Below are 20813 nucleotides of genomic sequence, written 5' to 3' on the forward strand. Positions count from 1 at the left end.
AGAAATTAAATTAAACATAAATCAAAAATATTATTCTATATGTAGGTCAAATTTAAACCAAAAATTACAAAAACTGGCTGAGATACAGTAATATGACCCAAAAACCCCACACCATTCAAAAAAAATTTCTCAAAAATTTAAGGGTTACTGTACTTTGATCTACTACTGTAGTTTGAAAAAATGTGGGTAAAGAGGGTTACCGAGATGAAGAGTAAAGGGAGATTGGGGGCCGAAAAACGAAAAGAAAATTGGTGAAAAAATGGGCGGAGCCGAAATCCCCAAGTGAAGGACAGCTGCCAAGGACACGCAAAAACTGTGTGTGGTAGTAGGACGACAGATCGACCGAATACAGTGAAAAAATCGCTTCTTTTCGGTCAAAAGTGGGCGGGCGCCCCCGGCAGAGAAAGTGTCACCTTTTCTCTCAAAATTCTCTAGGTTTCAAGGGGGAGGATGGATGGCATTGGAGGAGAAACTTGAAACGGGACAACTCTTTTTGTGGAAATGAGGGTGAAAAGAGAAAGTTGGCATCTCACTTTTCAGTTCAAAAATTATTCGTTTAGTCTATCCTGCGAGTTTTAGCTTGTTCGGTTGACTTTGAACGGAGTTATGAAGCAATTTGGGTTTCTAGGCCACCAGTAGAAACTTCGGCCATCATTTGAATTATTTAGAAGTCGACGGGGAAGCCCTACGGTGAGCGCGTAGGCTTGCAATGGCGCACTGGCTAACTGTTTTGCCTTAGGAGCAGAAGGTCATGGGTTCAAACCCGGGTATGAGGAAATTCTTTTTTTTGAATTTTGTTGTGCTCCAAATTGGGTTGTAGCATTCAAATTAGAGGTTTTCTCATATTTACGTCTATTAACGGGCCTGAAATTATTACATGAAAACATTTTTTTCTTAAAATTAACTATATCAAGTTCAGCATCCCCATTTAAGTCATAACTCTAAAAAGCGGCAATTTTGGCAAAATTTCCAGTGAGTTACGAAGAAAATTGGGTTTCTAGGCCATCTCTGGGTAGTCCTAGGCCATAAATTCGAAAATTTGTAATTAAAACAAACTTCACCAATGGCTTGAAATTAAAATGATCGTGTTTCAAGGTGGCGTAGTAGTTGGGCATTTTTGCAGAAGCACGTAGTGTCAGGCTGTCCCACGGTTTGATCTACAAAAAATGCGACGTCAGCACGTTCTTAATCATGCGAAATCAGTTGAAAACGCTGTGTCTCAACTCCCGCATTTTCTGTAGATCTACGTAGATCAAACCGAAATGAGATACTCTGACACCACGTGCAAAAGGTCAAGGGTTTAAGCCCAATCTGAGGTAAAATGTTTTCCGTATTTTTAAGGAATTTAACTTACATTTTCAAACTTAGTTAAGACACCAGATTTTAAAAATATGCTCGTAGAAAGTCGCATACCGGAAATGTTTTCAAACTTTATGTTTCGAGGTCACTAATAAGACTGTTTTTCAGTTGTTTACGAAATTGCATGAGTTCATAGATTTCCAGGTCAATATTATGTCATGAGACATTAGCGCCATCGCATGACAATTTGTCATCCCGAAACCATTACGTCATTCTTTCCACGAACTGTGTAGTAGTAACCGCGCGCCGAAAAAGTAGGTCAAAATCACAACACCTTTCGGTGACGTGGCAGAACTGCCAATTCTTCAGAGATGAACGAACATTCGGGATTGTTTTCGTTTTGTTCCCAATTTCCAAGGGAGCGGCGTTGACAGAGAAAGAGGTAGGCATTGACCTAGATTACGTAATTTCTTCTCTCTTCATGCCCACGAGCGGAAACTCGTTTAACTAGCGGCCGTGAACATTGCGCCACACTGTAAGACTGAATAAGTGTGTGTGGGGGAAGGGGGCAACAGATCAGATCTAAATGATGGCCTAGAAATATTGAAATGAGACTGGAAGGATCCGGATTCCGGTTCATCCTGTAAATTCCCAAGGGTTTCAGCTTGGGGTTTCTGGCCTAAAAATATGGCTAGAGTTTTTTTTGGATAAGTGTTGAAGCTAACATGATCAAAGCCGTGCGAAAACTACATTATCCATCAAAGTTATATAATTTGCACATCTTACACTAGTCTAGTGCATAATTTTCAAATTGAATTTTATCGACTTTGCGTTGTAATTGAGCCCAGTTCCGCCAAAATTGACAAAGGTATTCACGATCGATGCACCATGTCCAAAACTAAACCACGACTTAATTATACACGTAATTATATACGTATATACGTTGACATCTTGGTTAACTAAACGATCACATTTCTTATATTCTTGTAATTAAAAATTCTCCCTGTTTTCCCGATGAGCCAGAGAGCAACTCATAGTCGATGCACCATGAGTAAGCCAAGACTTCATGCTCAACTTTGGCGGTTCTTAGTTCAATTTATCTTGCTTAGATGATTCAGACTATAAAATTTTATCCAAGATCCAAAAATTCAAACTATACCTCACCAGTTTGCCATCACACATCTCTCTCACTTGCAGTTTGATACCGTAATTGCCATTCTTCCGCTTGGCTTATTTTCATTATCTTGTTGTTTTGACCTATTTTTTTTGCGCGCGCGAGTAGTAAGGTTTTTGATTTGCCGTTGTGTTGATGTTTTAATCAGGAACTAGTGATATGGTATGATGGTTTTCTAGACCGGGGTTCAGATGTACCGGCTAGCCTTAAAATAAGGTAGCCTGTCAAAAATATTATAATTTACAATTTTGGGTCTTGGATCATTAGAAGTACCTAAACCCATACAAACTATCACTATAGGTTTATCCAGCTTTCCGTTTTTATCCAGCTTGCCTACCTTATTACAGAACTGCTCGGAGCTTTATTTGCTTAATTTTAGTACGACAAACTACAAAGATCCGTGATCCAGAGTCTGCTGAGAAACGGCATCAAAGCTGGTGACCACTGATCATAAAATTTCTCAGATCAACTACAAACTACAGACCCGACATTTGTAGTCGTTAGGCCTCAAGAGGAAGGTGTTGTTTTCTTTACAATACTACTAATTATAAGATCCTTTAGCTTTAGCAAGCTTTACGGAAATCAACAGTGTCCTAATCTGTCCGCCCCTTCCAGCTCAATAAACTCACAAACATTTCAAAAAGTACTACAAACGATAATCTTCTGTTAGCCTCATCGATGCTAACTAGCAGACATACCCCGCACTGATTAAAAAAATTTCAAACTCCCTCCGATTCCCGCCAAAAATGGGTCAAAAACAGTATTCAATGCCACCCGCGCGCACAAACAGGCCAATGAAAACTATGCGAAGCGGAAGGAAAGTCATCTTCTTTTTCATCTATCCCTGCCAAATATTTGACCTTGCTTTCGCGCGCGCGGGCGCTTCCGAAGCGGGGATCCAAACTAGCCAACCACCTAAACCGTTCGGGTTGTCATAAATCTGCGTCTCCAGCCGATTTTTCTTCGTTTTTTCCAATTCGCGCTCTCTTTCTCTCTCTTTCTGTTGCGCCACCCGATTGGAGGTCATTTGGGCATCAGCACACTGTCAATGCCACTTTCTTTCGAATTCGGAAATTCTGAAGTAGGGAAAAGACGATGAAGATGGGGCAGCAGTAGACGACGACGATGAGGAGGACGACAAAAAAGAGAAATTGAGAAAAGTTTTCGCGCGCGACGCAATTCTTCCTATGCAAGGTGAAAGTTATATGGGGCGGAATGGGGGAATTTCAAATTTTGTTCGCGTGACAAAAATTCAAGACTGTAGATTGAAAAGGGGTGTAAGAGGTTTCTAGTGTTCAGTTTTACTGAGTAGAGGTTCTGGTCCAGCTGGGCTCATAGAGCACAACACGTACACGCTCCATGGAGTTAGAAGTCCCATTTTGTTTTGATCTTCGAAAAATGCGGGAGGTGAGAGTCAGACATCTCATCTGATTTGGTTTCGTTGAAATCGTGCGGACGTCACAATTCTTCTGGGAAATAAAATCCCGCATTTTTTGTAGATCAAGCTGTATTGAGACAGTCTGATACCACGTGGACACCAATTTTTACTTAAGACACAAGAACGCAGAAGCTCGCCTCACAAGCAAAGTTGGGACTGACATCAATTTGGAAAACTTTTCGTAAATTTCATTTTGGGTCCGATTATGGGTCCAACTGACCAATTTTGGCGCCAAGTTCAAATTAGGAATGATTTAAAAATTTCAGAATGTTCTGGAACCTTCCAGAAAGTTCGAGAAACCTTAACTTTATTTTTCAAAGAATTTTGGAATCTGCTCACCACGTCATGTCTCTCATTTTGATAACGGTAATCAGCAGTTCCATGTAGAATCTTTTCCGGAAATCTTTTTTTTGTTTCAGGAAATGCAAACTCTAGTGAATCTCTAATGTAAGACTCAACCACGTCATCAAGTGTGTCACTATGTTGGTCTAGCTATAACCATAAAATGTCAGACTTTTCCTCTTTCTTCGCCGCACAATAACTCCTGAGATCCTTATTCCTTTATATAAAGCACCCATTTCAACTTCCACGATCACTTTCGACATGGGACACTTCCTGGTGTTCTCCATACTGTTACTCCCCTTTACTGCCGGCCTAGACTCTGAAACAAACGATCCCGTTTACAAATTTGCCATCGTCGATGGTGAACCAATAGTGTTAAATGCGTCGTCAATCATCCAAGTGACTTCATTCGATGAATGCACAGACAAGTGTTTGGAAGAATTTGATTGTGTCGTGGCATATCAGTCGAATGCATCAGATCCTTGTTATCTGTTCCAATATGATTCAATTCAAGAGATCAAAAGTAATGCATCGGGTGGTGAGGGTCAAGTTGCATTCAAAGTGTATACTGATCAACCATCATGCAGTTTGAATGCACAGCTTCTCCTTAATGGAAAGAGATATGTAAGTGATGACGTCTTAGAATGCAAACTATTTTACAGTGTGTGCTAGATTTTTACTTTGCAGTGAAATGCGTTTTTGGCACAACTTATACGCATAGTATCTAGTTAATAGCTTTCTTCAGCCACTCTACCCCAACGACACTCTTGATTACCTTTGGAAAATCGACACTTCAGAAGATGGATGGAAGGTCACTTATCGTGAGTTTTTAATCTCTTAAACCAAAATCCTACTTTCATTGTTCCAGTCAGAAAAGAACTGAACGACACTATTGTCTGCGGCAACTTCTTACATAACAGACCATATCCTGATAGCTGTGAGACGGAATGCATGGATACAATGGTACAGGTCAACGCCAAACCGGGACCGTTAATGGGGAGTCGTAACATCAAAGACAATTTGACATCTTCGGATGAATGCGTGAAGTATTGCTGGAAGGATCTCAATTGCTTTGTGAACTACTACGATAAAGATTCTAAGGAGTGTTGGTGGTGGTCGATAGACAACGTGCACTTCCTGGAGAAAGTTCATCCATCGGAGAATAAAGTCATGGCTATTAAGATTATCACGAGTAACTCGACTTGTGGTTTGACAACTGATGAATTGATTAATGGAAAGCACTATTATGTAAGTGTTCAGAACATAAAAAAAAATTATAAAACGGGTCATGTTTCAGCTACCATATCATCGTTTGAAACAAGCATGGAACGCGAATTTTTACAACGTGAAGACCACTGATAAATATTACGTTGTCAACACATACGGTGAGTGTGAAACAATGTACAATTTGGGGATCTTTTCAGAAATTGAATAATCTACTCAACTTTCTAATTACAGTTAATGAAGAAGCTACACTTGTTCGATCTATACCAGGATGTCAAATGCCGTTTGTTGGAACCGTAGCAGGCAAGAATTTATCCGATGTCAACTGCTACAACGTCATAAATTCTTCCGCAATAACTCAAGAACTCGCCAAAACTATATGCGGAATGTGGGGTGGCGCACTGGTGACGGATCGGTTCGAGGGTTATATGCAACGGTGTAGCACCGGTGATGGCTGGCTCGCGGGAATGATGTTTAATTGGCCTATGCCATATGATAAGCCAATTTGGGGTTTCCCAGCCTGGATGAAGCAACCGCTGAAGATATGGGTCGGGTTAGAAAAGAATCTGGTTACTGGAGTTTGGGCATGGGCAAGACCTGATTGGGGTTATCAGAATAGTTACACGTTTGACACATGTGATCCTGATACAGGGAAGAGACCAATAACGACTACGCCTGGTGCACCGATGACTTGGGCACCAGGGGAGCCTAAGAGTCAAGCGGGATAGTAAGTGACGTTTTGTAATTTTGGTTCCAAAAATGGTTTCAGTAATTGTGCCTACCTCGAATACAAATACAATAGTCCATGGCCAGGATACGCTATGGTTGCCGCGCCGTGAGTTTTCATTTTAAACAAATGCTCGGAGGAAGTGTATTTTTCTGAACTCAAACACTTCGGTTGTCATTATTAAATTTAATCTGAGCATATTTCAGATGCAATGAATCACTACCAGACATCAATGGTTTCATGTGTGGTGTAGATCCTGAAGGAAAACAAGGTATCCCTCCGATGAAATCGATTGCGGATCTATATGGTGTCCCAATGGATTCACTTCGCGGATATTTTGATACTAATTGGTGATTTCGGAATAATCAATAAATTCTTTGTTTTTTCCTGCAAGTACTTTTGAGCACATTTACTGTAAGTATTGTACTGATCACAGAGCGGTCTAGTCAGAAAGTATCCAAAAGAGAATGAATAATGCAATGTCTAGCGCGAGGTCGCGAGGTCAGCGTGGCAAGATCCATCGTGGTAAGACCCAGCGTGGTGAGACCCACCGTGGTGAGACCTATCGTGGTGAGACCCATCGTTTCGATGCCCATCGTGATGAGACCCTTCGAAAAAATTTGGCGGGAATTCAAATTTGCTGAGAGCAATTTTTGCGGGAATTCAACTTTTCAGCTACCAAGGACTAAAAAAGTTTACTGGTTCCGTATTGTGTTCAGGCTCAGAAAAGGTTCCAAGCTTACATCAGATCTGTAAAAAAATTTGAGAGGTCTGAATAGTGAAATGCTGAGTGAAATTGGTTGAAAATTTGTGAAACATACATATGTATTAAAATGTCAACTTCAATAACATTTAGAAAAACCATTTCATCAAGGATAGATTTATGTGAAACAATCAATAATCACATTACGCCTCTCCATTGGATTCTCGTTTCGGCGTCAGGTACACAACATGTTTGATTGTGACCGTACTCTGCAACTAACGAGTTCCAAGTTGGAATTCCCCTTGCCGATTGAGTCACTGACCCGCATGAAAAACCACCAACATCAGTGGAGTTGCACCTGCAATTTTTGTGAGATCTTTATTATACATAGCTGTTTTAATCTACTTACGGTGCAGAGAAGAAAGCATAACCAGGCCATTTTGCCACTGTCGCATCGTTCCTTTGCAAATATGCGCAATTGCTTAAAAATTTTCATTTTACGCCCACAAAAACGCCCAACACTTACTTGACTTCTTTCGGCTCTCCTGGTGCCCATGTCATCGGAGGATTCCCACTAAAGCCCATATAAATGAACGATGTTTCACTCCACTTCCACGTCCTATCAACTGGATCTCTCTCCAAACCAAACCAGGTTCGAACGTCCTGGAGGAAAATGTTTGCAAAATTAACTACTTCCACGGCCTTACCTCTATTCCGACAAAACCAAAATCTGGTTCAAAAGGCGTTGTAAGCAACACCGATTGTGACAACCGTTGGGTATCGGGCATTGGAATCATTCCCTCGTATCTTTCAATGAGCAGCTTCATTCCCTGAAGCTCGCAGAGCTCCTTAGCTTCCAGTTGAGTGATACCTGGCGCAACGATGTGTGAGTAGCAAACTGACGAGTTATCAGTTGCGCGACGCTCAGCCCAGGATGTGAGTTGGGATTTTGGGCATGAAAGATCATAAGGCATATATGTTTCTAAGTCGTCTTCTGTAGAAAATAAATTGTTCGTATGTAGTGCGTGTGGAGTTTGTAGTTCACTTACTGAAACTCGTAATTGCGTAGTATTTCGGAGAGGTTCTAATGCCAATGTATATTCGTTTCATGAATGTGAACACGTATGGATAATACATCTGGAAAGCTACAATGTCTACAACGTTTTTACTACTATAGTTTAGTACAGAAACTATCATGTATCTTTAACGTTTAGTTTTTTTCAGCTAGGTTAACTTTGAAGAAACAAAAAATTATTAGCTGGAAACTGTTGAAATTTGGGTCAATTGTGGATATCACAACAGCCCAGCCGGAGATGTCTTAACCTCTGTGGAATCCTGAGCCAGCCGCTTTTAACTAGTGAACTATGTATAGCTATTTCCACTCTAAATGTGCTCGCATAAACTATAAACTCACATAATACTGATTATGCAACAGCTGTTCAGTTGTCAATGAGCATGATCGTTTACTTAATGGAATCTTTATCGCGATTCGATGCCCCTCGGATTCTTCGGTTCTATTTAGGAAAGTCAACGCAGACATCCAATACTTTGTGCATTGCTTTGTGGCCTCCAAGAAATACACAGTTGCACATTTCCCATCAGCAAAGCAAATCTTCATACATTCTATCCAAGTGGCGGCTGTAACGTTTTGGGAATATTTGCTGATCGTTCCGGGACCAGGCTTCGCCAACACTTGAACCATTGTGGTGTTGCATTTGGGGTCGCAAGAATCCGAGTATGGGCGGTTGGGACCCCAGTTTCCGCAAACTGCGTCGGAAGCGGCAGTGCCTGCAGTAAAGAGAAGTGAAGAAAGTAACACGGAGAGCCACATCTTGTGATGTTGGAAGTAAGCGTCGGGCACATTTTATACGGAGGAAGAAGTCAACAAGTGGTTCACATAGTTTATAACAGGAAGAGTTAGAAGTTTTATGATTTCAAGTTTCGTCTGAAAAGAAAATGATAATCCTGAATCCTGAACGACTGACGAATTGTCATTGGCGGTAAAATACGATTATGCGAATGTGCTCTACCGATACAGTTGGTGCTGGTGTGAAATGAACAAATGCGAACTCATTAAAGTAGCGCCAGTGGGGAAATTGTTAAAAATCGCTCCTTTGGTCCCAAAATGTCCAAATATCATGATAAAACGTTTCAATAAATTTTTGTAATTTTTTTATTTACTGTCAAAAATTGACAATTATTCAGTTTTGCAACTCATAATTTTGGAAGTCGACCAACAAAAAAAAAATTGTTCGACATTTTTTATGTTTTAATTTTGTTTAAATAATTTGTATTAAACATTGTAGGGGTCGAAACATGCGACATTTATTTAAATTTCCCCAAAAGCCCGTATTTCTCACAATTTTGGCTTTTGGATCATTATAAGTGCATTTCCCCACTGGCACTACTCCACCTTTTTTAAACCAGCAGTTTTGCTCAAAAAAGTCATGATAAGCACTTTAGTTTTAACAATTAATTTGTGCCGTTTTCAATTTTGCAGAAAAATTATTGATCGTTGAACTTTGAACGTATTTATCAGTTTTCATTTGCGATACAAACAATTTAAACGAAACATATTTTCTAATCGACCATCAGAATTGTGCAGTTATAAGTTTTATTACAGGGTGACTCGATTCATTATTTGTTGCGAAACGGAACAATCACGTGGTGCTCAATGAAATATTTGATAACTTGAACTTTTGAACTTTTAAACTGCATTTGTTATTCCTTCACAAAAAATCTGTGCATTTAAATGTGAATAGGTGTTGTAAAGCTTGTCCGTAAGATTAAATGGTAACCTTCTGCAGACTAGAAATTTGTCAAAGTTTCTGGTGGTGTTTATATCTGTTCTAATAAAATATTGTTTTTATGCATCTATTTTTAATTTAACAATATTAATTTAACTGTTAAAAAACAATACGCTAAAAAAACAACTATAATATAATCACTTAAAACTTGAATACAATAACAATACTTTTATTATTAATCTTACAATTAGAATTATAGTTTTCTAAATTGTGGAATTAAAATAAATTTCACGCTTAGAAGTTCAATTTAACAAGTGTCGGTTGAAACACACCTAACAGATAAAAAAACCACAATAAAAATGACTAAACCTATTACCGAAAAACAAGACCATTCGATACACGAAATAGAACGGTTTCGACAGTTGTTAATTCTTCGAGCACGTCTGGAAATCTGAAAAAATCACTTTTCAATCAATTTAAAGTTATTACAGTAAATGTTTGTGGGTTCTTTTGTGAGATTGCTTCCTTGTTACTAACATGAATGAATATTTTAGGTTAAGCCAAGAAACCCTTCAAATAATTAAATATATAATCTAGGAACCCTGTGAGTATTTTCAAGAAAGAAAACTTACAACTACTTGATTCCTTTGTTGACACTCTTGATTCGAGAAAGTGACGGCACTTTCAGTTACAGATAAAGTTTCAGTTCTTGGTGTGGTCGTTGGGGATACCGGTGGTTCAGTATTTACTTGCGGGTACAATTCATTATATGATGGTGGAATATCAGAAAAATCAATTGCGGTTTGAATATTGGGTTTTGCTGGCTGGGAAGTCATATTTTGAGAAGTATCTGGAATAGTAGCAAAATCAAAAATTGGACACATTGACTACTCATGTATAGAAAACTTTTCAACTTTTGTATACTTGTATCAAAAATGACACAAGCATTAAGAAAGCAATAAATAAAATGAAAATTTATCAAGATTTCGCATAAGGTCTGAATTCTTGTAGAACGTTATTTTCTTATCAACAACAGTAAAACCCATAAAAATTATCATCTGCAACAATTGTTTAGGTGACGAATCAAGGTGAGGCATAACTAATTGTGAAATTATAACATTTTTGAGGCTTGTTGAGAATTTTTTAGCATAAGATGTGGAGTAGCGCCAATGGGGAAATTGATAAAAACCACTCCTTTGGTCTCAAAATGACCAAATATCATGATAAAACATTCCACAACATTTTTGGAAATTTTTTATTTACTGTAAAAAAGTGGGAACTACTCAGTTTTTGCCACTCATAATTTTGGAAGTCGACCAAAAAAATGTTTTCTAAACTTCTTAAACTATAATTTTGATTTAATTATTTGTATTAAAACATTGTAGAGGTCGCAAAATGCGATATTTCTTCAAATTTCCTCAAAAGCTAGTATTTTTCAAAATTTTGGCAATTTGCCAAAACTTTGTCCGGAAATTATGAAAAATCTAAAAAATTTTTGGAATGTTTTATCATGATATTTGGTTGTTTAGGATCATTATGAGTGCATTTTGACAAAATCCCCATTGGTGCTAATCCACCTTTAAAGAAAAAATGAGACATTACGTAGTCGTAAACCATCCGTAACCCGAATATACTTAGTCAATATTGGAATTCTACAATGACGTTCTTAGCAGGTATTTTCAACAATCATTTTATTAATAGCTTCATGCGAAAATAATATAGTGAACATATTACAACTCGATGCCTCTCCATGGAATTGAGAATTCGGCGTCGATTGAACAACATCTTTGATTGCGGCCGTACTCCTCAACTAACGAGTCCACGTTGGAATTCCCCGCGCCGATTGAGGTAGAGACCCGATTGAAAAACCATCAACATCGTTGGAGTTGCATCTGAAATTTGTTTAGCTGATTTCCATCGCTGATTTTTTTTTATCTACTCACGGTGCAGCAAAGAGGGCGTAATTAGGAAATTCCTTCATTGAATCATTTTTCCGCAAATAGGCACAATTGCTGAAAATAAACTTTCATTCACCAATAAAACCCAAAACACTGACTTTTCAGGCGCTTCTTTTGGCTCTCCAGGTCCCCATGTCATCGCAACCTTGCCTTCGGGACCCTTTACAGAAAATGATGGTTCACTCCACTTCCACGTCTTGTCCACTGGATCTCTCTCCAAACCGAGCCAGGTTCGAACGTCCTGGAATAATATATTTGCAAAGTTTTAGTTTATTCGCACGACGTTTTACCGAGTATCCGACAAAACCGACTCTGCTCGCAAGAGGGTGTGCAAGCGGCGTACTTTTTGCAGGTGGAAATCCCCCATTATCACTCGGAAATGCTCCCTCGTATCTTTCAATTAGCAGCTTCATTCCCTGAAGCTCGCAGAGCTCCTTCGCTTCCAGTTGAGTGATTCCTGGCGCAATGTTGTGCCAATAGCAAACTGAAGAGTTATCGATTATGCCTTGCTCAAGGAAGGACGTAAACTGGAATGCTGGGCATCCAGTTTCAGCAGGTATATATTGTGTCTGGTCGTCCTCTGTGGAAAATTTTTGTTTGTAGGATGGAGTTTATAGTTCACTTACTGTAAGTCATAAGAGCGTAGTATTTTGGAGAAGTTCTAACGCCAATGTATTGTCGCTTCATTAGTGGGAATAAATATGGGGACGGCATCTGGAAATATACCGGACTAGAATAATAGTTTGAGAGAACTACAAATGGATGAATATTCTTTAAACTCCACTGTGCTTCTCCACTAGAAGTATAGAGCCAATTTAGGTCCGCTTTTCACTATACACACATTTCCTGAGTTAGGGAAAACTACAAATTATAAACTCACATAATACTGATTATCCAACAGCTGTTCAGTTGTTAATGAGCATGACCGATTACTCAATGGTATTTTCAACGCCATACGATGCCCCTCGGATGCTTCGGTTCTTTTCAGGAAAGTTAAAGCGGATATCCAATACTTTGTGCATTGTTTAGTGGCCTCTATGTAATATACATTTGCACACATGCATTGTTCTTAATCTCTTGAATCGAATTCCACTGGAACAGATAACAAGGATCTGATGCATTTGACTGATAAGCCACGACACAATCAAACTCTTCCAAACACTTCTCTGTACATTCTTTGAATGAAGCCACTTGGATTATTGACGATGCATTTAACACTGTTGGTTCACCAGTGACAATTGCAAATTGGTAGGTAGAATTCTTGGCTCCAGAGTCTATTCCAGCAGTGAAGGGAAGTAACAGTACAGAAAGTATCACAGATACCCACATCTTGTGAGGCTCTGAGTGAGTGTCGGGCACATTTTATATGAAGGAAAAAGTCAACAAGCGGTTCCCACAGTTTATATCTAGAATAGTTAGATATTTTATGTTTTCCTTTTACTTTAGAGACTGAAACTTGGCAATCGTTGGTGATTTAAAGAACGCTATCACCTATAAGGCCATGGACATATGTAGGACCTCTTGATAATTTAGGCTGAAATGATTTTCAAATTATATTTAATTCGATATTAAAATTTTTTTTGACAATTTTACAAGTTCATGTTCACCTCAATTTTGATATTTTTGTTTTACAAATAATCGAAAAATTTGGGAAGCATAAATTGGACAAGATTTGCAGTAAAACTGGCACTTTTTGATAAATGTTGAGAAAGTGCCACACTATCAATTCAGGGTTCTTTTTCTATATGTACATTTTCTATCATTCTATAGACACTGACGGACTTCTTACACTTCTGACGGACGAAACACCTTAAATTAAGAATTTCTCATATCATTTGGGCTCACTGTATAATAATTTCCCAATAGATTTCCAAACATTTGTTAAGATTTTTGAAGAGATTCAAATAGTCTGCAAGGCCTCTTTAATGTTTCCGAACAATTTTAAACATTATTGCTTGGTTTTAGTAGTTCACCTTTCCAACCTTGACATCATCTCATTAATATTCGTCAGGCGCCAGGATGCATTTTGCGCGAATCGGAGCAATATCCATGACAACACCCGTTTTTTTCGGATCTCCATGCCATTTTGCGCCGGAATGGACCTCATTATTTTTGTTTGACATTCATCCTTCATAATATCCATGGTGATGTCCCCATTTTCTCAAACCTCCGTACAATCGGAGAAACACGCTTGTTTCATTCATCATGGTATTGTTGGGCGTCTGTGTGATGCTCTCTTTTTCTTCTGATTTTTTGGTAAACTGTGAGTTTTTGAAAAAGTTTTTCCAATTTGGAATAATTGAGCATTTACAGAAACCATCAGTAGCTGACTGCTTGGAGAGCGGTTTCTAGTTATTTGATTTTTTTTTTGAAAGAATTCTTCGGACTTTTTTAATCAGTAAGTTGGAACTGTTCTAGAAAAAATTATCAGCCTGCGACCGGTTGATCATAGAACTTATCCAATCAAATTTTTGTATTTAGGTGTCCTCCACGTCCAATTAGGTCTCAATTTCGTTGTCGAAGGAACTACGGATTTGATATGAGATGAGAGATCAAAATGAATGTGATCATTGTCTTCTACAACGGATATAAGGTGTGTTATTTTCAGTTCAACTAATTGAGGCTCAGTCAGTATAATAAAACGTTTCAGAGGGTAGCATTAATCGACCCATTGTACGACCCCGACTCCAAAGCACAACCAATTAAGTTTGAGAAAATCAAGTTAGTGGCCTACTTTGGCTGCTTCGAAAAAGTAAAAAAAATTTTTGATAAAATAAATCAGTTTTATATTTTATATTTTTCTTTTTTGCGTTTCCATGAGTTGAATCACTTTCCCCTTATTATATGTATCTATCTGATTTTTTTTTTTGAATATATAACGTTTCGATCCATGACTTCAGGGTTGTTACCTTTGGGCGTTTGTGTGATGCTCCATTTTTCTTCTGATTTTTTGTGAAACTGTAAGTTTTTGAAAAAGTGTTTCCCATTTGGAGTAATCGATATTTCAGAATCCATCCGATACTGACTGCTTGGAGAGCGGTCTCTGATTTTTTCGAACTTTTTTGAACGAATGTACTCGCTTTTTTATCGGTAAGTTGTCATGCACAAACTTTAAAGTACAAATTTTGTAGAGGATTATTTTAAAATTCTGTATTCAGCAGTGGCGTTTTGCTATAGATAAAAATTTTCTGATCAAAAAATCAGCTACTATAACGTTTCTAAAACAAACTCAATTTTTCATTTGTCAAAAGGTGTCCGTGGCGTTTGGTGAGAAATGCATCTTTACTTGTGGCTAATCATAAAACTTTTTCAATTAAATGTTTCTTATTTAAGAGTATAAGAATGGTTCATCTCCACAAACTTCATCGGAGCAGGGCTCACCGACCCGGATTTGAATAATGTGCTCCAGATGAAAATAGTGAAACTGGTCGAAGGTATTTAGTTGTTGTGGATGGATCCATGCTACAAACGATCAAAAATTGGGTATCTTCATGGTCTTCTATGACAACTACAAAGTTTGTTATTTTTAGTTCAACTAATTGCGGCTCAGCCAATATTAAAAAAAAAATTCCAGAGAGTCGCCCTACTCGATCCCATGTACACAACCGAACCCAAAACCCCAATCAAGCTGGAAAAAATCAAGTTCATTCCCTACTTTGGCTGCTTCGAAAAAGTAAAAAAAATTTTTGATAAAATAAATCAGTTTTATATTTTATATTTTTCTTTTTTGCGTTTCCATGAGTTGAATCACTTTCCCCTTATTATATGTATCTATCTGATTTTTTTTTTTGAATATATAACGTTTCGATCCATGACTTCAGGGTTGTTACCTTTGGGCGTTTGTGTGATGCTCCATTTTTCTTCTGATTTTTTGTGAAACTGTAAGTTTTTGAAAAAGTGTTTCCCATTTGGAGTAATCGATATTTCAGAATCCATCCGATACTGACTGCTTGGAGAGCGGTCTCTGATTTTTTCGAACTTTTTTGAACGAATGTACTCGCTTTTTTATCGGTAAGTTGTCATGCACAAACTTTAAAGTACAAATTTTGTAGAGGATTATTTTAAAATTCTGTATTCAGCAGTGGCGTTTTGCTATAGATAAAAATTTTCTGATCAAAAAATCAGCTACTATAACGTTTCTAAAACAAACTCAATTTTTCATTTGTCAAAAGGTGTCCGTGGCGTTTGGTGAGAAATGCATCTTTACTTGTGGCTAATCATAAAACTTTTTCAATTAAATGTTTCTTATTTAAGAGTATAAGAATGGTTCATCTCCACAAACTTCATCGGAGCAGGGCTCACCGACCCGGATTTGAATAATGTGCTCCAGATGAAAATAGTGAAACTGGTCGAAGGTATTTAGTTGTTGTGGATGGATCCATGCTACAAACGATCAAAAATTGGGTATCTTCATGGTCTTCTATGACAACTACAAAGTTTGTTATTTTTAGTTCAACTAATTGCGGCTCAGCCAATATTAAAAAAAAAATTCCAGAGAGTCGCCCTACTCGATCCCATGTACACAACCGAACCCAAAACCCCAATCAAGCTGGAAAAAATCAAGTTCATTCCCTACTTTGGATGCTTCGAAAAAGTCGAAAAAAAGTTTTGATAAAATAAAGGAGTTTTATATTTTTTCTAGTTTTCCTTTTTTGGTGTTCCTATGGGTTGAATCTTACCCACCATAATATCTATCTGTAAATGTTTCTTTGAATTTTTAGTCATTTGATCCATGATTTCAGGGTTGGAACCTTCGGGCGTCTGTGTGATGCTCCCCCACTTTTTTTTTGATTTTTGTAAAACTGTAAGTTTTTGAAAACAAATTTCCTATTTGTATTCGGTAATTGAAATTTCAGAATCCATCTGCTACTGACTGCTTGGAGAGCGGTCTCTGATTTTCTCGAACTTTTTTGAACGAATGCACTCGATTTTTTTATCGGTAAGTTGTCATGACAAGTAGAATTTTCTTAGAGGATCAGGGATCAATATTCTGTATTCAACTGTGATGTTTTGCTTTTAATCGCTTTTTGTGAGCAAAAAATCAGCTCATAAATAATTAAATTTCTATAACAAAACTTAGTTTTTCGTTCGTTCGCCGAGGTGTGGCTTTTTGTGAAAAATTCCCTTTCACTTGTGGCTAATCATAAAATTTTCAATTAAATGTTTCTTATTTAGGAGTATAAAAATGCTTCATCTCCACGAACTTCATGGGTGCAGGGCTCACCGCCCAGATTTGAAGAAAGTGCTCCAGATGAAAATCGTGTAATTGGTGGAAGGCACTTAATTGTTGTGGAAGGACCCGTGCTATATCCGATCAAAAATTGGGTCTCTTCATGACCTTCTACGACAACTACGAGGTTTTTTTTTTAATTTTTAGTTCAACTAATTGCGGCTCCGCCAATATTTAAAAAATTCCAGAGAGCGGCCCTACTCGATCCCATGTGTACAACCGAACCCAAAACCCCAATCAAGCTGGAAGAAATCAAGTTTATTCCCTACTTTGGATGCTTCGAAAAAGGTTTAAAAGTTTTTGATAAAATAAAATAATTATATATTTTTCTAGTATTCCATGGTTGTAACCTTTGGGCGTTAGTGTGATGCTCTCATTTTCTTTTGATTTTTGTAAAACTGTAAGTTTTTGAAAAAGTGTTTCCATTTGGAGTAATTGATATTTCAGGGTCCATCCGCTACTGACTGCTTGGAGAGTGGTCTCTGCTTTTGTCAAACTTTTTTGGAAGACTGTACTTGATTTTTTTATCGGTAAGTTTTCATGACAAATAGAATTTTCTTAGAGGGTCAGTTTAAAATTTTGTTCTTCTAATAAACTATAACATTTCTAAACATAGAAATCCCCCTTTATTGTGGCTGATCATAAAGTTCTTTAAAGTAAATTTTCAATTAAGAGTATTACTATGCTTCATCTCCACCAACTTTTTTTGAGCGACTCGGATTTGAAGAATGTGCTCCAGATGAAAGTGGTGAAAGTGGTGGATGGCTTTGAGTGACGCGACCCAAACTATCAGAGATCAAAATTTGGGAGTATTTGTTGTGTTCTACAACGAATGTGTGAGGTAATGTTACTTTGAGTTTTACTATTTTCAGTTCAGGCAGTACATACATACAATATGAAATTTTCAGTGGATAGCGCTACTGAACCCCATGAACGCAAACTTCTCCAATGTCCCCGTCGAATTGAAGACAATCAAATTTGCACCATATTTCGGATGCTTCGAAAAAATTTGAAATTTTTAAAAGAAAATAAACTATGTAGTTTAATATTTCTTCAAGTGTTCTTTTTTACCTTTTCATGGGTTGAATCACTTTCCCCTTACTATATCTATCTGTTCATCTGTCTTTGTATTTTTAAAATTTTGATCCATAATTTCAGGGTTGGAACCTTTGGGCGTCTGTGTGATGCTCCATACTTTTTTTTTTGATTTTTGAAAAACTGTAAGTTTTCGAAAGTTTTCCCATTTGAAGCAGTTACGAATTTTCAGAAACCATCAGCCAGTTCTGTTACAACAAATAATTTCTACCAAAAACAAATAACTAAAAAATTGTTGTTTTAAATCTGGACCAAACAACAAAAAAACTAAAAATTTGGATATTTTTAATAAGTGAGTTTTCATAAAATTTACGTTTTTTCCCAGTTTTGAATGTGTCTGAGAATTTTTTTGTCGTCATATGAAAATCAATTAGTAATGAAAACTTGACCACATTGGGCAACTTTCAGATAACTTCAATCTTCACTTTCACTTGAACTGATCCAGTCTTCCTAGAAGGTAAATAAATTAAAACTTATTGAAAACAAACTTTCTCAAGCCATTCCAGATTTCACCACAAACCAAGAGAAAATTGGGGAAGATAAAGGTTTAGCTATTTTGGATGCTTCAAGATCGGCCGACAGTACAGGCCCAATATAGCCCTCAACGAAATGGCTCAACAACTGCTGCTCCAGAATCACGAACATGGCGAGACTGATGTTACTTTTTGGTTGGATCGCGAACCAGTAATCTAGTCGCTCCCTGTCCGCGCTCTAGGATGAACGATTTGCCGAGTGAGCAGAGACAGACTTCCATGCAACCGGTCTATAGCGGATCCCTGGGACGTTACAATATTTATAATTAATTCCTGGATTTTGCTTTAGATGTTATTTACAAAAATTGTTTGAAAATTAATTGAATTGGTAAGGTTTTCTGTATAGTCTCTGAATAAATTGTTATTGATAGATGCTATGCATATTTTTTAGGGAATAATTTATACGAGAACAAATTATCTTTGAATTTGAAGAAGTTTTTCAGAACTATTGCCATGATTTTTTTAAACTTCAATTTAATTAATTATTAATTTTGTTATCAATTTCAATTTATTAATCCAAATCATTCAAACAAATTGAATATCCTTGGGACCACGCTTTCCACAAGCATACATTCTGTACGGAGGATCGGAAGGCGAATTGCACCATGTATCATCAAGTTCTCCATTTTTGAATCTAGTCCAGACTCCAGTGTAAGAGGGTGCCATTGTGATTAGGATGAGACATGTCTGGGGTCTGGAAGATCGGTAGTAGTTTAAAAGAACTGAGGGTTATGATCGAGCGCAAAAACAGAAAATTCGGTCACTTCAAAAATAATTTTAATATCCAAAACCTACACCCTTGCATCAATATTCATGTTATCCGGTTGCCCTGGTCCATAGGTAAATCCTGCAGTTCCAGTAGTGAACCCGTCGGTCCAATAGAAGCCCGAACCATTTCTCTGTGCTCCCAACCACATTCCAGACATCGGAACCTTATATCCTGCCAACTGTCGTTGAGCTTCTCTAACCAGCAAATCACGCTCAAAATCGTTTTGAACACCGGAAATAACTCCTCCATACTGGGCACATTGAGTCGCTGCTTCTTTGTACATTAAACTACCTCCAACCTGAAAAAAAATTCAAAATTTAAATGTCAATTTATAATAAGTTACCCTCAAACACCAAATTCCCTGTGGCCGATACGAAGTGTACCATCCAGCATCACATTTGGGCCGTTGGGGCCCAGTACATTTTTCTGCCGACGCAAATGCGTAGAGAATAGTAAAAAGTGCAAGAAATATCATGGTGAATTTCTCAGAAGAATTCGATTTTGCAGACTATTTATTGGATTTTTTTGGAGCGTGTCTTCTAATGGACCCATTTTGTGGTGGGAAAAACCGTTAGAGCATTCTCAAGACCACTGCATCAATTGTTATTTTTCAGAATTTGTGCTTTGCAAACTAGAATATTTTCTTATAGTTTAGAATAATATGGGCACGAAAATTTTTATATAAAAGTTCTAGTCTGCAAATGATTATCATTTTCCTGACAAGACTGTTTACTGATTTTCAATGCGCATAAAAATTTAAGGTACTTGTGTATTATACCCCCGCCAATTTAAAAACTAATTTTTTAATTTATAAAATAAAACGTGTGGACTTTTAGGCTTAGGAAAACACCATTCCTAAGCCTAACGAGGAAAATGGGTATCACGTTTAATTTAAATTAATGGATATTTGTTTAATTTTTAAAATGGCGGGGGTATAATACACAAGTACCAAAATTAACTACATAAAAAAATTATATTTATCAGAGTACTCATTTCCCGTAGCATTCTTGAAGGCGAACACATCCGTTATCACCTCTCACAAATCCATTCACACATTGACACATGTTCACGATGCATTTCAGATTACAAGTTTTTGGTTCGGGATTCTGACAAGATGGTTCACATGCAGTCCCACACGTACGGAACTCTTCATTTGCTAGGCAACTCGGAGTTTGAGCAACGGTGATAATTACAAGTGCAAGAAGGATCAGGAGCTTCTATAATTGTTTGAAATTTTATTTCGCGGCATGATGAAGGAAACATTTGACTTACCATTTTACACGAATGCAGAATGATTTGAAGAAATTTTTTCAAACTCGGATAAATTTGACCTTTCACAAGAAAACTAAATAGTCACGTGAAATTTAGTTTTTTTCAGTCGATTTAGTACATATTATCTGGAATGAAATCATAATTATTTTTCTTGCTGAAAGATCAAGAAAACCACTGTTGGGAAAAGTTTGTACTCGGATTGTTGTCCTAATAAATTATTATCGTTCCTATTGAAATTTCCAGAATTTCGGAAACGATTCAGTTTTAGGAAACAGAAAAACTATTCAAGTTTGAATCTTAAT

The 20813-nt window shown here is 37.4% G+C and overlaps 7 protein-coding genes and 5 pseudogenes across 18 annotated transcripts; 6 read left to right on the forward strand and 6 right to left on the reverse strand.

The window, feature by feature from the left end:
• The first annotated feature begins 4171 nt into the window (after positions 1-4171).
• On the forward strand, positions 4172-6594 carry hpo-2 (PAN-3 domain-containing protein). Its single transcript, NM_060884.4, has 8 exons — positions 4172-4277; positions 4331-4877; positions 4999-5074; positions 5122-5501; positions 5551-5638; positions 5712-6204; positions 6247-6312; positions 6411-6594. Exons 2-8 carry the CDS (start codon positions 4515-4517, stop codon positions 6556-6558), a joined length of 1614 nt encoding a protein of 537 aa, NP_493285.2. The 5' UTR covers positions 4172-4277; positions 4331-4514; the 3' UTR covers positions 6559-6594.
• A 474-nt stretch (positions 6595-7068) lies between these two features.
• On the reverse strand, positions 7069-8738 carry clec-107 (C-type lectin domain-containing protein; the record flags this gene model as incomplete). 2 transcript variants are annotated; one of them, NM_001306530.3, is made up of 6 exons in its annotated part: positions 7069-7265; positions 7317-7388; positions 7434-7570; positions 7615-7901; positions 7957-8044; positions 8322-8738. In NM_001306530.3, 6 exons carry the CDS (start codon positions 8736-8738, stop codon positions 7106-7108), a joined length of 1161 nt encoding a protein of 386 aa, NP_001293459.1. The 2 variants fall into 2 exon arrangements, with proteins under 2 accessions (NP_001293459.1, NP_493286.2); NM_060885.7 differs by having other exon boundaries at positions 7106-7265; positions 8322-8609.
• Positions 8739-9776: 1038 nt separating this feature from the next.
• On the reverse strand, positions 9777-10605 carry Y26D4A.3 (uncharacterized protein). Its single transcript, NM_060886.4, has 3 exons — positions 10287-10605; positions 9868-10105; positions 9777-9820 (listed from the first exon to the last, which is right to left on the reverse strand). Exons 1-2 carry the CDS (start codon positions 10488-10490, stop codon positions 9962-9964), a joined length of 348 nt encoding a protein of 115 aa, NP_493287.3. The 5' UTR covers positions 10491-10605; the 3' UTR covers positions 9777-9820; positions 9868-9961.
• Positions 10606-11384: 779 nt separating this feature from the next.
• Y26D4A.15 lies at positions 11385-12672 on the reverse strand (annotated as a pseudogene). Its single transcript has 6 exons — positions 12493-12672; positions 12239-12326; positions 11903-12192; positions 11711-11853; positions 11598-11666; positions 11385-11546 (listed from the first exon to the last, which is right to left on the reverse strand). Coding segments are annotated over exons 1-6 (932 nt in total).
• On the reverse strand, positions 12670-12929 carry Y26D4A.16 (annotated as a pseudogene). The gene has a single exon. A coding segment is annotated over exon 1 (260 nt).
• An 888-nt stretch (positions 12930-13817) lies between these two features.
• Y26D4A.5 (uncharacterized protein) lies at positions 13818-14568 on the forward strand (the record flags this gene model as incomplete). 2 transcript variants are annotated; one of them, NR_101636.1, is made up of 4 exons in its annotated part: positions 13818-13875; positions 13926-14010; positions 14094-14205; positions 14263-14568. NR_101636.1 is itself a non-coding variant. In NM_060887.3 (2 exons), exons 1-2 carry the CDS (start codon positions 14170-14172, stop codon positions 14566-14568), a joined length of 342 nt encoding a protein of 113 aa, NP_493288.2. In that variant the 5' UTR covers positions 14103-14169. The 2 variants fall into 2 exon arrangements, 1 of the variants encoding a protein (NP_493288.2); NM_060887.3 differs by lacking the exons at positions 13818-13875; positions 13926-14010 and having other exon boundaries at positions 14103-14205.
• Positions 14569-14620: 52 nt separating this feature from the next.
• Y26D4A.17 (uncharacterized protein) lies at positions 14621-15489 on the forward strand (the record flags this gene model as incomplete). 2 transcript variants are annotated; one of them, NR_101637.1, is made up of 3 exons in its annotated part: positions 14621-14702; positions 14946-15127; positions 15187-15489. NR_101637.1 is itself a non-coding variant. In NM_001381239.1 (3 exons), exons 2-3 carry the CDS (start codon positions 15104-15106, stop codon positions 15487-15489), a joined length of 327 nt encoding a protein of 108 aa, NP_001367150.1. In that variant the 5' UTR covers positions 14628-14702; positions 14946-15103. The 2 variants fall into 2 exon arrangements, 1 of the variants encoding a protein (NP_001367150.1); NM_001381239.1 differs by having other exon boundaries at positions 14628-14702.
• A 52-nt stretch (positions 15490-15541) lies between these two features.
• Positions 15542-16428, forward strand: Y26D4A.18 (annotated as a pseudogene). 2 transcript variants are annotated; one of them is made up of 3 exons: positions 15542-15623; positions 15867-16048; positions 16108-16412. In that variant, coding segments are annotated over exons 1-3 (569 nt in total). The 2 variants fall into 2 exon arrangements; another variant differs by lacking the exon at positions 15542-15623 and having other exon boundaries at positions 16025-16048; positions 16108-16428.
• Positions 16429-16468: 40 nt separating this feature from the next.
• Positions 16469-17238, forward strand: Y26D4A.22 (annotated as a pseudogene). Of its 2 annotated transcripts, one of them has the most exons (4): positions 16469-16551; positions 16788-16969; positions 17031-17130; positions 17176-17238. In that variant, coding segments are annotated over exons 1-4 (428 nt in total). The 2 variants fall into 2 exon arrangements; another variant differs by lacking the exon at positions 16469-16551 and having other exon boundaries at positions 16946-16969; positions 17176-17234.
• Positions 17239-17289: 51 nt separating this feature from the next.
• Positions 17290-18181, forward strand: Y26D4A.19 (annotated as a pseudogene). Of its 2 annotated transcripts, one of them has the most exons (4): positions 17290-17372; positions 17516-17683; positions 17751-18062; positions 18110-18181. In that variant, coding segments are annotated over exons 1-4 (635 nt in total). The 2 variants fall into 2 exon arrangements; another variant differs by lacking the exons at positions 17290-17372; positions 17516-17683; positions 18110-18181 and having other exon boundaries at positions 17738-18049.
• Positions 18182-18959: 778 nt separating this feature from the next.
• clec-108 (C-type lectin domain-containing protein) lies at positions 18960-19714 on the reverse strand (the record flags this gene model as incomplete). The annotated part of the gene is made up of 3 exons (NM_060888.3): positions 18960-19164; positions 19266-19537; positions 19583-19714. The coding sequence occupies 3 exons, from the start codon at positions 19712-19714 to the stop codon at positions 18996-18998; spliced, it is 573 nt and encodes a 190-aa protein (NP_493289.1). The 3' UTR covers positions 18960-18995.
• A 514-nt stretch (positions 19715-20228) lies between these two features.
• Y26D4A.12 (TIL domain-containing protein) lies at positions 20229-20514 on the reverse strand (the record flags this gene model as incomplete). Its single annotated transcript, NM_001026567.3, has 2 exons — positions 20229-20456; positions 20512-20514. The coding sequence occupies 2 exons, from the start codon at positions 20512-20514 to the stop codon at positions 20229-20231; spliced, it is 231 nt and encodes a 76-aa protein (NP_001021738.1).
• Between the last annotated feature and the right edge of the window lie 299 nt (positions 20515-20813).

This window comes from Caenorhabditis elegans, chromosome I (genome assembly GCF_000002985.6).
Source record: "Caenorhabditis elegans chromosome I".
NCBI lineage: Eukaryota > Metazoa > Nematoda > Chromadorea > Rhabditida > Rhabditidae > Caenorhabditis > Caenorhabditis elegans.

Excerpts from the sequence above, each read along its gene's own strand:
- Y26D4A.3 (NM_060886.4), bottom strand. The coding sequence starts at position 10,490 with ATGACTTCCCAGCCAGCAAAACCCAATATTCAAACCGCAATTGATTTT. Across the intron at positions 10,106-10,286 it reads AACAAAGGAATCAAGTAGTT|ATTTCCAGACGTGCTCGAAG; the intron begins GTAAGTTTTCTT and ends TGATTTTTTCAG.
- hpo-2 (NM_060884.4), top strand. The coding sequence starts at position 4,515 with ATGGGACACTTCCTGGTGTTCTCCATACTGTTACTCCCCTTTACTGCC. Across the intron at positions 4,878-4,998 it reads TCCTTAATGGAAAGAGATAT|CCACTCTACCCCAACGACAC; the intron begins GTAAGTGATGAC and ends AGCTTTCTTCAG. Across the intron at positions 5,075-5,121 it reads TGGATGGAAGGTCACTTATC|TCAGAAAAGAACTGAACGAC; the intron begins GTGAGTTTTTAA and ends TCATTGTTCCAG.